The sequence below is a fragment of the Chelonia mydas genome, chromosome 13 (genome assembly GCF_015237465.2).
Source record: "Chelonia mydas isolate rCheMyd1 chromosome 13, rCheMyd1.pri.v2, whole genome shotgun sequence".
Lineage (NCBI taxonomy): Eukaryota > Metazoa > Chordata > Testudines > Cheloniidae > Chelonia > Chelonia mydas.
Window position 1 is genome coordinate 5991660 of NC_051253.2, and position 17275 is coordinate 6008934.

Below are 17275 nucleotides of genomic sequence, written 5' to 3' on the forward strand. Positions count from 1 at the left end.
CCGCTGTGCAAAAAAATATTTCAGCCAAGGAGTTGCTCATGGACTGAGCCACTAATATACAACTTCTCAGTAGCTGCTGTTCAGTTTTTGAACTGTATGACTGGGAAACAAAGCCATGTGGCATGGTTCCTATACTTTGGTTGGGTGGCTATAATTTATAAACAGGAGGAAAAGGCCTAGTAAACCCTGGTCATAAGTAAGCTGACCTAACCCCCAGTGCACACACAGCTAGGTTGATGGAAGAATTCTTCCATCACCTAACTACTGCTGCTTGGCGAGGTGGATTACCTAAATCTATGGAAATTTCCCTTCTGTCAATGCAGAAAGTGTCTACTCTGTGGCACTGCAGCAGTGTGACTGTAGTGTAGACATGCTTGCTGTAGGTCTTGGGATTGAGGAGGGGAAATTGATTCTCTAAGGGGCAGGGAATTTTCCTTAAAACAAGCATTACTGGTTAAATACATGGGACTCAGATTTTAAAATATCCAGTTCTTTCCTGTCTGAGAAGGAGAGAGGGATATGAGCTCTTGGTAGTAGTGATCTTTTCCAGCAGAATTTACATTCAGTTTATTCTTCTTTCATCCATACCAAGGCTACTGTGTATGGGTGTGTGTGAGTGTGTACAACTACAGACTGTCTTTCTGAAGGTTGTGGCCACTTGTTTTTATGCCCCATTTGATCTGTTTCCTCAGTGCCAGTCTAAGACAACCACGCGGGCCACTGAGCTGCGGATACCTGCACCTGCACAAACATGAAAACGAGCCTCACCCTTAAAATTGGTGCAGTCAAAACCTCATTCACACAAATGGTCGTGGGAAGTAAATATGGAGACGTATCTAGATAGACAAGAGGAGACACAGCGGTGTGTGAAAACAGTGCTGTGTTTAAAGAGTCACTTTTCCACCAGTATCCTTGTGTTCACAGAAAGCCCCAGAGAACCAAATATTCTTTAAAATTCCTTCCTAACAAGCCTCAGTCTACTCAGAATGGCCCGTTCTTCCCCTCCCCCGCAGCTCAAAAGAAATGCCGAGCGGCTCCATCTAACCTTTCCAGCACCTCTTTCTGTGTCTTCAGCAAAGGGCCCGATTAAGTTATCTTCCTGCTTGTTGACTTGTTATAGGGAGACCTAATGATAACATTGTCCGTTTTCAAACCCCAGTGCCCTGGTGAGGCTCCCGTAGTAGCCTCCTGTAGTATGACGGAAATAGATGAAAGGTTAATTTCAGGGTGTCGTCATTCATCTCGACTTGTCTTTGAAAATTAGGACATGCTCTATGGAGCAAATCCTACCCATGTTCTCTCTGGATCTGCGGACAGCACTGACTGCAGCCTGGTTCCACTGTTGCAACATGATTCCATTGTGTCCAAGGGGAATGGTTGCTGCCCCGCCCAGCAGTATCCAGAGGACCATCCATAGGGCAGCCATATTGCTTGCACTCTGCAGGGATTCCCCTCTGCAACTTGGAGATTTCCAGCCCAACCTCCCCCTTATGGACTTGCCCAGAGCACAGCCCAGATGTTCAGGCTGTGACCAGAAGTTGTCCCTTTTATGGGACTCTGTAGATATTACACTTCCCACTTTATGCGCTGTCATTCATAATACTCAGGGCTTTGCATTTACAGTCCACCTTTTATCTGAGGCTCTCAGCTGACAGGATATTAAATATGCTCGGATGGAACAGAAAATGTGAACATTAATCCAAGCAGGCTTCTGCTTACAGATTTAGCTATTTAAAAGTTTATAAACCATGAAAATCATTCTTGGGTCTTGCCAGCTCTTCTTGCCACAGAAGCTGTATTTGTATGGCGCTTCGGTAACTTTCAGTAGGACTCAACTCACTCTAAGTTCAATATGGTAACTGGACCTGTCCAAACAAGCAAGTCTGTTCCCTGCCACTTCCTAGGTCATTGACACAGGTGGCTCTTATTACTGCTTAGAAGACCGCAGGTTGGAAAGGAGGAAGATCGGGGTCCTTCTGGAGGGCGAAAGGGAAGGCAAGAAAGATCTGAGTCATAATGGATGGAGAGAGAAGGAGGCCACAGTCATGGTGGGTGTTGGGAAAAGGGAATGGATCCTTCTTTGGCCTTGTGCAAAGCTGGAGAAGTAGGCTTTGTTTGGGGGATAGATAGAGGTCTAAGCTATTTTTTATTAGTTTCATCCATAATCCTCTTGCTTTCCTTCCATCCATTACTGGTGATACATGGATCTCATAGGGTTTGGAGTTGGGTTTGGGTTTGGGGTCATAGAAGGGATGACTGAGATCATCTAGCTCAACCTCTTGCCTAACACAGGCGTTAGAACATTCCCCAGTGATTTCTTCATCAGGTCCAGTGACCCGTGGTTGAGCTAGAGAGAAGCTTTTAGAAAGACCTCCAAAGCTCCCAGAAATTCAGGTGCTTCCTGAATTTTCAAACATGGGAGCCTAAAATCTGGCACTTAAATTCATGTTTGTGCATCTAAATTAAGTGGCCAGATTTTAAGGGATGCTGAGATTACTCATGTGAATTTGGACTACTCCTGCGGCTAAAGAATTGCAGAAATGGGTGAAAAACTCGACCTCTTTGCGTAAAATCATACCATCTTCAGGGTTCTCATCAGAGCTCCAGATGATTAAAATGTAGCTGTAAATGCCTCTGGTACTTGGTACTTGTAATGAGGCTTTCCGGGTATTAAATGGGGTTTTACAAGCTCTGGTCACCTTAAATGTAAATGCCATTTCACCTTGGTTTATTGTCAGGGGTGCATTTGCATAGCCTTCAGTTTACTCTACATCTTGAATTCCTTTGAAGTCAGCAGTTTCCAGAGATCACATTGCCAGTAATCATTTTAGTTTTATTGTAGTACAACAGTTAGTGTTTAGTTTATTTCCCCAAAGACCATTGTCAAGTCCTTTAAAAATATTTTGAAATTTATTTTTATTCTCTATTGTATGGCTCTAAAATGCCATAAAACAAAATGCTTTTTCCCTTCCAATTTTCTCTTCTCCTGTTGTTTAAAGTCAGTGGTTCTCAAGCAGGGGTACACATATCCTTGGGAGGACGCAGAGGTCTTCTAGGGGGTACATCAAGTCAGCTAGATATTCGTCTAGTTTTACAACAGGCTACATAAAAAGCACTAGCGAAGTCAGTACAAACTAAAATGTCATACAATGATTTGTTTATACTGCTCTATATACTATACACAGAAATGTAAATACAATATTTATATTCCAACTGATTTATTTTATAACTATATGGTAAAAATGATATGGTGGCTGCATCACCACAGGGAGCACAGGTGCATGGTACCGCATTTCTGTAGGACCTATGTTAACAGTGGTTATTTATGAAAAAATTAGTTCAGCAACAAAATTGATGGACTTTTTATTGTTGTGAAAAAGAGGTGTTTAGATTCAGAGGAGTCACAAGTACATACCTCTTTAGAAGCAGGTCTGTTTTTTCGCTTTTCAGTGATTCATTAATATAGCCTTGGAAAAATCTTTTCACTCATCTCGGGGGCAAGTGGCTTTATTTTATTTATTTTTTCCAGAGAGGGTACATTAAATACAACGTATGTTTCATTATCATTAATCATCATGAATCAGAGTGGCAAGCAGATTTTGTGCCAGGGCTGGTCAATTGTCAGTTTGCAAGGTTGTTTTGACATAGCATGTGGATCTCTCTTGGACAGACATGCATTGATTTCAGCGGACTTTGGAGTTGCCATTATTATTATTAGTTATTTCTGTAACAGGAACACCTAGAGGACCTATCTAAGTTGGGGCTTCATGGTGCCTGGCACTGTACAACTGCAGCAGGAGATGTACCTTGCCTTGAAGAAGTTACAGTCTGAGCAGAGAAGACAGACAATGGGTAGAGCAAGGCACAGAGAGGTGAAACCGTTTGCCCAGTGTTACACAGCAGAGCCAGCAATGGAACCCAGATCTCCTTACTTCCAGGCCAGCGTTCTAACCCGCCGGTCCACACTTGCCTTAAAAATAGGTTCAAAACCATGACCCCATATCGGAGTACCCCTGCGCTGCAGAGAGTTTCACCAGATCTGAGCTTTGCATCCTACAAGCAGCTTTAGTTCTACAAGTAGCAATAATAATAATAATAAATAATTAATACCTCTCTCTTATATAGCCCAGCTGATAAATATTCATCTCTGCATATGAGAGCAAGCCAATACTGCTCCCTCCATTGATAACATCCTGCAGGGCCTTGCGACCCCCTGTTCTGGAGAAGGATTCTGTCTTCTCCATAATTCTAACCAGAACTGGCACCTTTAATGAGGCCCCCTCCAATAAATTTCAAATTAATGTTCCTTGTTGCATGTTAACGTTACCCAGAGTCAGGGCTGCAGAGATAATTGGCTCTGATTTGATGTATTGCTTCAAAAATTAGATTTCTTTCCAATCTCCACACCCTTTGCTCGTTCAGTTCCCTTTCCCTAGCTATCCATTTCTGTCCTTTGCCCTTTCCTGTATTGTCATGGTGGGTTAGGCAAAATTAAACCAGGCTCAAAAATTATGGTTCTCCAGATTTTCTATCTGTGTGAGTGGAGTGGGAACAGACACCATCTTAATGCTTAGAAACGGAGTCCTCCTAAGAGCTGTTTCTCCCCTCTACCATATTGGGGAGGCACTTGTTATTCTCCATCTGGTGAGATCAGCATCATTCCATGGCAGTTAAGTTATACTAGGTGGTTGCCTGTTAAATCCAGTAAGGATTATATTATTCTTAATTGTGCAGTGCTAATGCTTAGAAGCCCTAGTCCAGGATGGTATTTTGAGGACTATTTTATATTAGGGCTCAGAGTAACAGCCGTGTTAGTCTGTATTCGCAAAAAGAAAAGGAGGACTTGTGGCACCTTAGAGACTAGTCTCTAAGGTGCCACAAGTCGTCCTTTTCTTTATATTAGGGCATTGCTTTTGGAAAGTCAGGACACCCGCTCATTGACATTCTCTTATGCAGACAGTGCTGTGTTTTGGTGCTTATTAATAATGTATTGAATGTAGATGCAGCTGTGAGTGGCCAGAGCCTCTACAAATCAGATCCCAAGGGCCTCAAGTTGGGCCCCCAGGAAATGAGGAACCCGTGAAAAGTTTGACTTAAGTGGCTTGCTCAGCATATCCTGTAGGAACTCGGTAGCAGAGATAGGGATAGAATCCAATCCTCCAGTGTGGCAGTTTGCCTTAACCATGCGGCTGTCCTTTCTCTTCCTGCCTTCCCACTACAAACCTTCCAACTTCTATAGCGAATAAGGAAGGGGTCCTACAGACAACACTCTCCTTCACTACACAACCCTGATGCATCTCCAGAGCAGGGCCAGCCTGTGCACACTGAATGAGGCAGGGGTCCTGTGGGGGAGAAAAGGAAGATTGTGGAATTAAAGGATGGATAGTAAAGCCTACACACAAGAGGGCCGAATTAAGGCTGCACAGGCGTTCTAGCATTTCCTACCACTACAGGTCTTAGTAGTCGTTCCACTCACCGCTCTCTCCCTAGGGACTGCAAATAACCCTTCTTCCCACAGCCCTATGGTTTGCAGAGAGTTCCATCGTCCCTTGCCTGCAAGGGTCTGCATTGCCCTTTTCAGGCTGCCCTTGTGCTGCTCACCAGTTTCTGGTTATAGCCCCTCTTCCGCCCCTTCTGCCAGCTCTTTATGGTCCCATTGGAGAGACAATCTCTCTCCCTGAGGGAAAGGCTGCCTCTTTTGTATCCCAGCAGGCCTGTCTCTCAGTCAGCATGTTCTCAGAATCCCTTAAAAGACCCTTTAATGGAGGAGATGGTGGCACTTTGCCTTTAAAGGGCCAGCTCTTCTGTTACAGCCTCTGAAAGAAAGAAAGAAAGAAAGAAAGAAAGAAAGAAAGAAAGAAAGAAAGCCATTTCCTTGATGGCACAACTATTCAGCTCTGCTGCTAACAATTGTACCAATCACGAGGTACCGTGTCTTGCTCTGGTTCCTGGTGGACCCTGTATTTCTGGGGTTTATGGTTTCTGGTCCGTGCGAGGGAATTTTGCTTGTGGAACTTCAGCGATGAATTGAACCGATGGAGCTGAGAACAGGAAGTAGCCTGGCTATCAGACTGCCAGTGTCTTTCCTGCAGCCTTCCACATAGTGCAGAGACGTGGCAATCCTGTAATTAATGTTGGACCTGGCAGTGTCATCAGCATCAATTCTTAATTGGGCTCCATGGCAACCGGAGCCCAGGGGAACGCTTACCAGCAAGCACCTGTGTCTATAGCTCACATCAATTATAACACTAAGGAGACTGTTCACTGTCAGCGAGCAGAGTAATCACATGTCACTGCTCCCATCTCACTTTCGTCTTCGGATGTCAGAGACGCAGCTGGGGACTGATGGGAAAGGCAGCGGTTCTGCATATTTCCTTTTGTCGTGTAAAGGAATGCATGCTGCATTCTGTACCCATGCATCCAAAGGGGAAAGATGGGCCTGAGACATCTCCACTCTGGGGCCGGATGCACAGGGGCTGGGCTGGTTTGCAGCACCCCATGGGTGGAGAAAAGAAAAAAAAGAAAAGCAGCAAACTCCCATGGAGGGGCGGTCGCAGGAGGCGTCAGTGAAGGGGATGAAAGAAACTACTCGCTCCCTCCCTCTTCCTGCTGCTGCCCCAGCTCCTCTCACTCCCTGCCTCACTTCTACCCTAATCATGCTCGGTTGCAGCTCCTCACGCTCCCTTCCCTCCCCCGCTGATGCCACACTCCGCACCTCTTCAAGAGGCTGAGTGGTGGAGGAGAGGGTGGAGGAAAAGGAGCCCTCTCTACCCAGCCTCGCCTCCTGCACCAGCCTCAACCAGCCCCAGCGCCCTTCAGTACCAGTGTCCCATGGCAGCTGCCCTCGTCCACACGGCTGCACCGTCACCAGCACTCAGCAACACCCCTACAGTAAGGCACCTCATTTGCACCTCCGCTTTGCAGGCGCAAAGGAAAGATCGCTTGTCGTTTCTGTACACATGGGCTGTGTCTTCTTTGTGCCTCCTGTCCAGTAATGGCGCACACTGAATTATATTTACAACTCAGCCCCTTGGTACTTGTACAGATACAGGTCTTCCTTTTTTTTCCATGCCTAGCAGGGAACAATTGCAGATGACAAATATAACTGACAAAAATGCTATTGCAACAGGCCACAGCATTCTTTTCTCCCTGGGGCTTGTCGTTAAAACAGCTGCCATCTTCCTAGGTCCAGCAGAGGTGGTGGCCTTAGGTGGGCGAAATGGTTTGTGTGTGTGTGTTCGTATCATGTTATCAATGTCCTCAATAAAGCTATCAAAAATGTAACCCACCTCCTTGTTCACTAACCAGGCCCTGTAAGTTCTTTCTTTCTTTCTTTCTTTCTTTCTTTCTTTCTTTCTTTCTTTCTTTCTTTCTCCAAAGTAGGTCTTTGCAGCAAAATCTAGGCCAGGCCACAAATAGGGTTGGCTGAGCCAGACTGGTTTCTTTCACTCTGTAATGCTTGATTGGCTTCTCTGTTACAATCTGTCACTTCAAGGGGGTTGTTCCATGTACATGAGATGAATAGCTATAAATCTCCTGGCAGACTCCAAATCTTTGGAAATAGCTTGAGTACTGCGGGAAGCTATTACCTGCTGAGGAATTACTCTGGCTCTGCTCTTGGGTCGGCTCCATGGCAAGTTTTGGGGGGAAAAAAACTAGTGTGGAGTTTTTCTGGCTAGGGAGGATCGTACAGCTCTTCCTCATAGTCTGCCCATGCTTCTACTCCTTAATCAGCCTCTAAGGAATCAGTGCTGGGCAACTCTCTCTGACAATGCTTCTGCCAGCGCTGAGAGGGCTCCCTTAGGGATGAAAGAACCTCTTGGGGCCTGAGGAGTTTCACTTGTTGCAAGCCCCCAAGCTTCATAGCCAAGGTCAGATGTGATTTGCATCAGGATATGGAATGTCACTTAGAGTGTGTTCATCTCACCTGCTTTTTTTAAAGCCATGGGTTTGGTTGTGGTCCTCTGGACACTCCCTCCTCACTTGGGCAATGCATTCCTGCATACACTTGGAGCTTTGTTTGCTTGTCCAGTGAAGTGCCATTAGCTCAGGAGGCTTACAGAGGGGTGGGGAAATCTGATTGATTTCCTACCCTTATTTGGAGCAGGGCCAGGGGCCAACACCAGTGGTTAATAGCGAAGGAAGGAATATCAGAGTGGTTCATAACGGAAGCCGTAGTCAGTGCCAACGAGCACCATCTGTTGGAAACTTTACAAGGACTTACAATGAATAGTGCATTTCTGTAGGATTTTTTGAGACAAATGAGCCTGCTGGTGTCCCTTTTACCCAGAGTTCCATGGGGCTGCTTGTTTCCAGTGCCCTTAATGGAACTGGTGCAGTGACTGTAATTAAGTTGCTGCAGAAGTTAAAATCCAACTGACTCGCCAATGACAAGCCCAGGATACTAAGTTCCTCTCCAGTTCAGTGTGTGCTTCTTAGACGTCACCCCTTTACTCTGCTGGTTTGCCCCATCTTTGTGCACAGGGAAAGCACTGGGGTTATGTGAATTGTGTTCCTGAAAACCAAAGTGCAGCTGGGGTGTCCAATTCAGGCCTGTCTTGCCAATGTCCCTTTAACTCAGAAACTGTCCCGTTGTGCTGAACCTCATATGTTACCCAGTGATGCTTCCTAGCTTTGCAACATTACTTTTGTTTTCCTGCTTTAAGCTTTGGGTGAAGATGAAATCCACCATGAGCAACTACTGGCCCCTAGCTCCTGACTCTGAATGGTAATACAGCCTTTCCTCTGAGCGTTGTCCTTAGCACTGAAGTCCTGGCCTGTTTGTATGTTTGCACCTTCATTTCTCCTCCACTATGGGACCTGAGCTCTTCTTTCTCTCTAGCAGCTAGTCTCAAAGGGAGAAATTCACCAAATATGGAGCCTCCATACAAAGCCTTTCATACCCTTTAGGCCCCACTTAAGGCATGAAGCAGGGCTTTGAGTATCCTTGAATAGACAGGGATGTACAGGTCAGTTGGGGTGGACCCTGGGCAGGTCAGGGGATATTCCAGTGGCCCCAGTACATTACGCAGGGGTTTATGGAGAGGCAGTAGCCACGGAGGGGCTGTGCTGTACTCTGATTCCTTTCCTGTGGGTTGGAGATGTGCCAGTCGAGTATCCCTACTCCTGTGGAGTTCCTTGCACGAACCGGGAATAACCTGGCTTTGTGCAGACAGGAAACAGTTTTACTCCAGGAGCATTTGTGCAGCAGGTTGAGTCACTTGAGGCCAGAGCAGTTCATCTCAACAACGGTGAGCTGATCCAGGAATCAATATCCACTGCGGAAGAGAAAACATCTTAGGGACACTCTGGGCCCAATCCTGCTAAATCAGAATGGTAGCATTTTACACCCACTTTGCACAGCTGTAACTGATGGCACACCTGGCAAGGCACGAGAGAATCGAGCCTAATAACCAGAAGCTGCTTGAGTTTGGCAAGCTGAAGGCCTGGGGGCTGGAGCCTTGTTTCCAAATGCTGAGACTCTGAGATCCAAAGGGTCAAAGCTCTTTGACACATGGGTAGCACCACATCTATTGATTGAAACTCAGAGCTGCGGCTACTCCAGATTGCTGCTTCTTTCAGCTTCCCTCCTGCTGATGCATCATGCAGCCACAGGCCACTTGCTCTTTGTGTGTCAGCCCACTGTGGTTCCCTTCCCACACTCCCTCATAGGCTGAATTGCTCCGTTATTTCTGCTTTGTCAAGGGGGGAAATCAAGAGCAAGTGGACTCAGGTGGCTGCCTGCTTGCCTGCTAGACTGGCTACGGAGAGACTGGGCTGTGGACCTGAGTGCTCTACCAGGTGCCATTCAGCACGCTGGCGAGATGGCTAACTCATATATGGTCCCCCAGTAAAACTGTGGCTACCTCTGCTGCAAATCAGTGGCCTCTTCTGTGGAGGATTCACTGTAAAATACAGAGGGGCAAAGGGTCCTGGATTGGGTTTAGCAGCCGTAGCAAAGGTCAGCAGCAAGTCCCTCCGGGGAGCAGGTCTCACTCCACAGTGATGTTCTACCCTGGGCTCACCAGTGGCTGGAACATTTCATGTGTGGCGAAAGAGCATCCGCACACTCCTACTGGACGGGGAAAGCGTAGTGCCGAGAGCTCCTTCCCTTGTCCCCCATTCCGCTGTGGGTATCTTCCGTACTGATTCTTACACCATTTGTGTTTGTAACGGCAGTGGCTAAACAGCTCATGTGCTGTCCTGGCCATGTGGAGTGCGGTCAGTGGGGGTGACGGGTTTGATTGTCGATCCCACTGGGCCTGCTGGGCAGAACTGTAGCCGACCTTCCCAGTAAAAAGAAAAGGAGGACTTGTGGCACCTTAGAGACTAACCAGTTTATTTGAGCATGAGCTTTCGTGAGCTACAGCTCACTTCATCGACCTTCCCAGTGTGGCTGTGCAAGCCTGCTCTCTAGCTCCATTTAGGAACAAGAGCTAGCTGGCTCCCTTAGAGCAATGCAGCTTGCTCAGTGGGGTGAGGGTCCTAAGCCTCATCTCCACCCCAACGCCTGCCCAAAATATGCTGAGCTGGAAGAGGAGAGAGAGATGGGAATTGGGCAGGAGACGGTCGGGGGGAGCAGCTCTCAGACGGATCCCCCAGACACCCAGTCAGATCCTCCCACCCTCTCTCCACTGTAGAAAGAGAGGGATGGCCTCAGAGCACAGCTGCCTACCCGCCTGGATTGATTCACTGTGGAGATGAATCCTGTGACTGGACCCCATCAACTTCCCATGAGCCTCGTATGTTACTGGCCAAGGACACTGCTTTCTTGGTGCGTGGTGCCCGGAGGACTCCCCTCTGTGCTGTAGCCGTGGGTAGCCCAAGGGATGAGTCACAATGGTTAGTTAGGTTTAAAGAGACTACCCGGGAAGAGAGGCACTGGGGCTGGCTCTTCCTCATACAGACACCCTGAGTTCTGCAGCCCAGGATTTTGGATAATCTGGTGAACATGCACGTCTATAAGAAGCTCTCATCGTCCTTTCTGATTTGTTTGATTGGTTATCTGCATCTGCCTCCATCGCAGGGAGCCACGCTTGGCTGTGCCCATCTGCCAGAGCAAAGATAAGCGGAGTTCCTAGAAACATAAGGTGTGAGTCTGGTTCTTCCCCCTCTCCAGAGGCTGGTCCCTGTGTTGACAGAATTATTTGATGTTTCCAGCGAATAGTTTTAGTTCTTTAGCTCAAGTGATGGAGGCTCATGCTTTTGGCACTAAAGGTTCTTACCTTAAACCTCACTCTCCACCCAAGGCGAGGTTGTGGTTAAGCACGCCCTTGCTGCTCAGAGCACTAGGGGCAGAGGCTGGGGCGTCCTTCCTGATCTGCAGCACCGTCTCCCAGCTGTGCTTAGTGACATGATGCTTTTTCGATGGGGACAGGCGCTAAGATGGAACCGTTATTACTTTCACTTGTGACTGAGCTCAGAATTTGAACTCAGGGCTCCAATGCTGAGCACTCCCAAAGATACATAAACTAGGAGAAAATACTTGGGATCAGACCCTGAGAGGTGCTGCACACCCGAAGCTCCTGCTGAGTGACATGGAAGTCACAGGTGTGTTAGCTGTGGTTGCCAAGAGCCACTGTTTAGACAGGCCCCTGCGGGCCATATGGGAGATGTATAAAAGCTCTAGCCTATAAGGAGAGAACGGCTAGTCAGTTACTCACTCTCATTGTCTCAGGCTTTGTGCGCTGAACATGATGTCATAGAAAGGATTCCATAGTGAACAAGCATATATTGGATCCTGTCCATGTCTTCACAGTCACTGCACGACATCTGCCGGGATAGGGCCTGTGTTCACGAAAATGCAGCATTATTGAGGTTTCTCTGGATGGCTGTCACCCTACAGGAGGCCGCAAGTTTTCGTCGTATACCAGGGTTCAAATAAATACTGTAATTCTGTCCCATCTGGACTTGTTGCTGTCATGTTTATGGCCAATGCGAGGCTAGAGATCTGTGGCATCGGCTGAGTTCTGTGGAACAAAACACATTTTCTTTGTAGCATAAGCTAACGCTAACCCCCAAACGAACATAGTCTTAGAAATAGTCAAAATTCAATTTGCAGCGGCATCAAGCGGAGCCAGCGGGATGAATTATTGAATGTTTTTACAAAGTGAAGGCTTTTCGTTTCTCTCCGAGCCGGCGTCCTTTAGTGTATTTTAAATATATTGTTAGTAAATTAATTTCACTCATCTTGTTTGAGCCAGTTCTTGTTGCTGCTGACTGACTGATACCCGTTTGGTTCGTGATTTGATGCCACATACCTTCTTAACAAGGCGTCCGAATAGCCTGAGATTTCATTATGTGCTCAGGCAATAGAGTCAGGGTCATTCTCTTTCTGTCTTTTAATTGGTTTTAGTGCACCTAGTACTTGAAAAAAGTACAAAACAGACAGCCTCGGAGACAGAAGTCCTGCCTTGATTCACAGATCCCTGGGTGACAAGATTGCTGGAATCAGGGCCCTGTTCCTCCCTGGCATTTCTCTGCTGAGAGTGCTTGTGAGGATGCCAGTCCGAAGAGTAGATTTTGGATTTGTAGGTGTTTGACCACTAGGAATTAGACGGAGACCACCTTGTTTCCCCTAGGCCACCAAAGAGCCACTGGATGGTAATACTGCTCACTTGATAATACTTCTCGCTCCTGTGGGCTGGATCTAAACTGGAGGCTGAGTGGTAAAATGCTCCTCACCTCACTACCCATCTCAGAGAATCCAGATGGGGCAGGATTTTCAGAAGTGCTTAACTGCATTAAGAACACGAGTCCCAGTGGAAGCCAATGGGACGTCTGTCGATTTCAGATAGTCACATGCCCCCCCTCACCAGAGCCCCTCACAGTCTTTAATGTATTGATCCACATGATGCCCTTGGGATGTAGAGTGATGCGATTGCCCCCATTTTCCAGGAGGGGAACTGAGGCACAGAAAGGCTAAGGGACTTAGTCAAGGTCACATAGGAAATCTGTGGCAGAGCAGGGACTAAAACCCAGGTCTCTCAAGACTTAGGCCAGGGCCTCAACCACTGGGCCATCCATGTTCTCTTACATCATTTAGGTGTTTTTGAAAACCTCACCCATAATTTTCATGGAAAGCAACAGAGATGCTGGATGAAGTGGTACACAGGGCTGGTCCACTGAGCCTCTTAACTGAGAGATCTGCACCCACATTCTGAACACCTTTAAAAAGCAAGTAGGCCAGTGAAGTCAATGAGGTTACCCCAGGGATGAGTTTACTAGTGTTCTTATCCTAGCCTCTAGTGGTTGGCGGTCCACTATTCAGTTATGCGCGGCCAGCCTTCTTCACTCAGGGGAGGTGTAGGACTGGGTTAAACAGGTTGTGGTCTAGGTCAGGACATAGTTTTGGACAGTACTATGGAGGAAGCTAGTACAATGCCTGCTGGTAATATGCCTTGCTAAAGCCAGTACAGTCAGCCCCGCACTTTCACAGTGCAAATGAAAACATAGCAGCCGTCTTCTCCAGCTAGGACATCATCAGCTGTGATCTTCCATTGGGCCTATTAATCTTTGCATTCTCCAGGAGGGATGATGAAGATCCTCCATTCATTTGCAGTGTGTGTGAGATGGGGAGGAGGAATCATGAAACTGCTTTATTGACAGCACCATATCTGCAGCTTCTTAACCTCATCCCTTGAACATTCCACAGTCCCACCAGATCTCACTGGCGAGGCTAATGGAGTATCAAAAGACCAAATCCAGGTCTCATTGAAGTAAATGGGAGTTTTGCCCTGGGTTTTAGCGTTTGTAGGCTTTGCCCAAAGTGCTATTTTTACACTTGTTAAATTAATTAATTAATCATGTTTCTTATGGTAGTGGCTAAGGGCCAACCAAGAATGGCACCAGATTGTGTTAGGTACTGTACAAATACAGAGTAATCGTCTTCAGTTTTTGCAGATAAACCTAGATATTCAATTAATGTTATAGGGGAAAATGGTCTCTAGTAGTTACAGACTTCGACTGTGATGCAGGACTCCTGGGTAGTATCACTAGTGATGTTGATATGTGACAAACATGTAACTCAGTAGTTCTCAAACTTTTGTACTGGTGACCCCTTTCACATAGCAAGCCTCTGAGTGTGACCCCCCCGTATAAATTAAAAGCACGTTTAAATGTATTTAACCCCATTATAAATGCTGGATGCAATGTGGGGTTTGGGGTGGAGGCTGACAGCTTGCGACCCCCAATGTAATAACCTCATGACCCCCTGAGGGGTCCTGACCCCCAGTTTGAGAACCGCTGATATAACTCCTTTGTGCCTCAGTTTACCCCATGAACACTGGCAATAACACTACCCTTCTCTCACGTGGAGGATTAATTCATCAATGTTTGTAAAATGAATTAAGCTCTTTCAGAGAAAGATGCTGTACTCTACGGAGTCATATTCTTATTAACTATTCCTCACCATTTTTAAAAATCCTCTTGACATTATTTTTCATTTCATTTCATTTCATTATTTTTCATTATTTACTTCTAGTCTCTATATAAAAAGGCACCATGGGGTATCTTTTCTGATCAGTTATTTTTATTGTCACCTTATCTTCCCCCACTCAGCTTGTCTTTTTCATCCACCTGTTGAATCCAGTCTGTCATTCAGATTGCCAGCTGGCCAGGGTAAGGTCTGTCTTCCTTGTACAGACATGTAACAACACCTAGCACAATTGCTCTGTGATTAGTTTCAGAGTAGCAGCCGTGTTAGTCTGTATTTGCAAAAAGAAAAGGAGGACTTGTGGCTCCTTAGAGACTAACAAATTTATTGGAGCATAAGCTTTCGTGAGCTACAGCTCACTTCATCAGATGCATTCAGTGGAAAATACAGTGGGGAGATTTATATACACAGAGATTGACGTTCCTAGGCACTGTTGCAATACAAATAAATCATAATAATATCAATAGTTTCTGTAGATAGCTAATATATATTATACATTATCCAGCTATAATACAGTGCGCCTGCAGGCCACATTATCTCTTCAAAAAACTGGCGGGTATTTGTAACCTCCATTAGTGCTGACTTGCCAACATGTATGGGCCGTACAAAGCATGAGGTTGCCATTAAACGCCTTTGAATTATTAGTGGCTTGCTAATGTTTTAGCCTGAAAGTGGATTGTGTGTCTTGCCCCCATAGTCTCCCAGTGCCTTTGGCCTTTTAACTCTCCCATCCCTTTAGTTTCCCTGGGGTTTGTGGGGTTGTATCAGTGGGGTTAATGAATTGTGACACCTCTAGGGAAAGGTTTCTCCATCATTAGCCTACTGCTTTTCTCCTCTCCCTCCTCGCCCCGGCATGGCACCAAGCCTGCTGCCAGCCAGCTGGATTAATTCTTCATTCTCACAGAGAGAAAGTTCACTCCCCAGTGAAAAGCAAACAGGACAGAGAAGTGTGCGAAAGTAAGATTCAGTGTTAAATATGCAGTGCGAGATGCAAGGATTTAGCCACATGGTTCCCTTTAATGTTACTGGAAGGCTGTGAAGGAGGAGAGGCATCTATTTTGGAAGAGAGGAAAGCTGGATCTTTTTCCACCGTAGGAACAAAGGAACTGCCATCCCATATCAGAGCAGTAGGTGCTCAGATACTATTAGCAGTAGAGAACCCTAATATAGAATAGGTTTCAGCGCCTGTATTTTCACTTCATGCGTCTGATGGAGCTTATGCCCAAATAAATTTGTTAGTCTCTAAGGTGCCACAAGGACTCCTCATTATAGATAGAATAGTCTGTCTCTGATGGTGGCCAAGACCAGATGTTTCAGAATCCAGAGTAATGGACAAGTGTAAGATAACCTGTCCTAGGGAAATTTCTTTGTGACTCTCACAATTACTGATTTGCTTATGCCCTGATCCGTGAGGATTGATATCCCTTCCATTTTTTATCCTAATATCCTGTGGCAGTGAATTCCACAGGTTAAATTTGCATCATATTACATTTGTTGCAATTCAGTTTAATTGCATATCCACGTCTATTGGTGACCTGAAAAAGGGTAAATAGGAACACCTGATTTACCTTCTCTAGAGTGTTTATATTGTATACCTTTATCATGTCAGCCCTCCCTATTAGCCTCCTCTCTAAGCAGCCCTAATCTTTTTCAGTCACTGGAAATCTTTTCATGCCGTTTCTGCTGTACCTCATTTGGAATGGGGTGTCCCAGACCTGAACACAGTAATCTCAATGAGGGTGTACAATTCAATTATGTAATGGCATCATAATATTTTCAGTAGTATTTTGTGCATTCCAACATTTGTTTGCTTTTGGCTGCTGTTCAAACATGGGGGAAAAGATTTGAATTCAGTTCAAGGGATAAGTGAAAATTTTGACTGTTCATTCTCCAGTCCCACCCAAACCAGTTTACCCCAGGCTGTAAATACTGAGCTCCTTAGGGATAGGTTGAGGACCACAGTCTGCTCTCATTGAAGCTGGTGTGAATCTGGAGTTATTCTGTTCACTTCAGTGGGATGAAACTTGGTCTATACTGGCATACCTGAGAACAGAATTGAATTTTAATAGCCAAATTTGCCCTTTTGCACAGGCCTATTTGGCCTTAAAAAATTAATCAGAGGTTAATCAGAGGTCTTTTTGTTTTGTTTCCTAAACCAAAGTTCTCTTTGGAGAGCTAAAAACAATGTGTGACGTGGCAGACATTTTGAATTAATTTATGAGTAATATAATAACTGAGAAATTGTGCAGGAGTACATAATTGCCATGGGAATATATATGGAAATGTATTTGCCTGGCATATACAGTGGTGATATGCACTTATTTCACAGTTACTTCCCATGCAATTGCTATCAAAACTTGCAACAATTTCATTTGGTCAAGTAAAGTGAAGTAACTGGGGAATTACCCAGTGCACACACTTTTCTAATAGCCGTTAAATGAGAACTTGGATCATATTTTGTGGAGCCACATTCGGCTCAGGTTGCATGCTTGCAACAAACTGCGGGATTTCATCAATGACTTACCCATTTAAGAATGTCTGGGGAGCACAGGTCAAATATTCCACTGACGATCTGTTAGAGACCACTTTTATAAAGAGGGACAGTGCTGCTAAAATAGCATTGTCTGGAATATTTGAAAGTGTGATATAGGTTAAATAACTCGGTGAACTACTCAAAATGTACACTCTAAAGACTGGCATTATTTTTTCTCTCTTTTTCTTTGTGTCATCCAGTTTTCTCCTAGTTTTCTCCTGCCTGGTACTATCCGTCTTTTCAACCATCGATGAGTATCAGAACAGCTCAGAAGGGGCCCTCTACATCCTGGTAAGTTGGGAGTTGCA

General features: G+C 45.7%; 1 protein-coding gene across 7 annotated transcripts in view; it reads left to right on the forward strand.

The window, feature by feature from the left end:
- KCNQ2 (potassium voltage-gated channel subfamily Q member 2) overlaps positions 1–17275 on the forward strand; it is a 114628-nt gene that overhangs the window by 28004 nt on the left and 69349 nt on the right. For all 7 annotated transcript variants that reach the window (XM_043527180.1, XM_043527179.1, XM_043527182.1 and 4 more), the window contains exon 2: positions 17168–17258. In XM_043527180.1, the coding sequence (XP_043383115.1) occupies positions 17168–17258 (91 nt within the window). The remainder of the gene's footprint in view (positions 1–17167; positions 17259–17275) is intronic.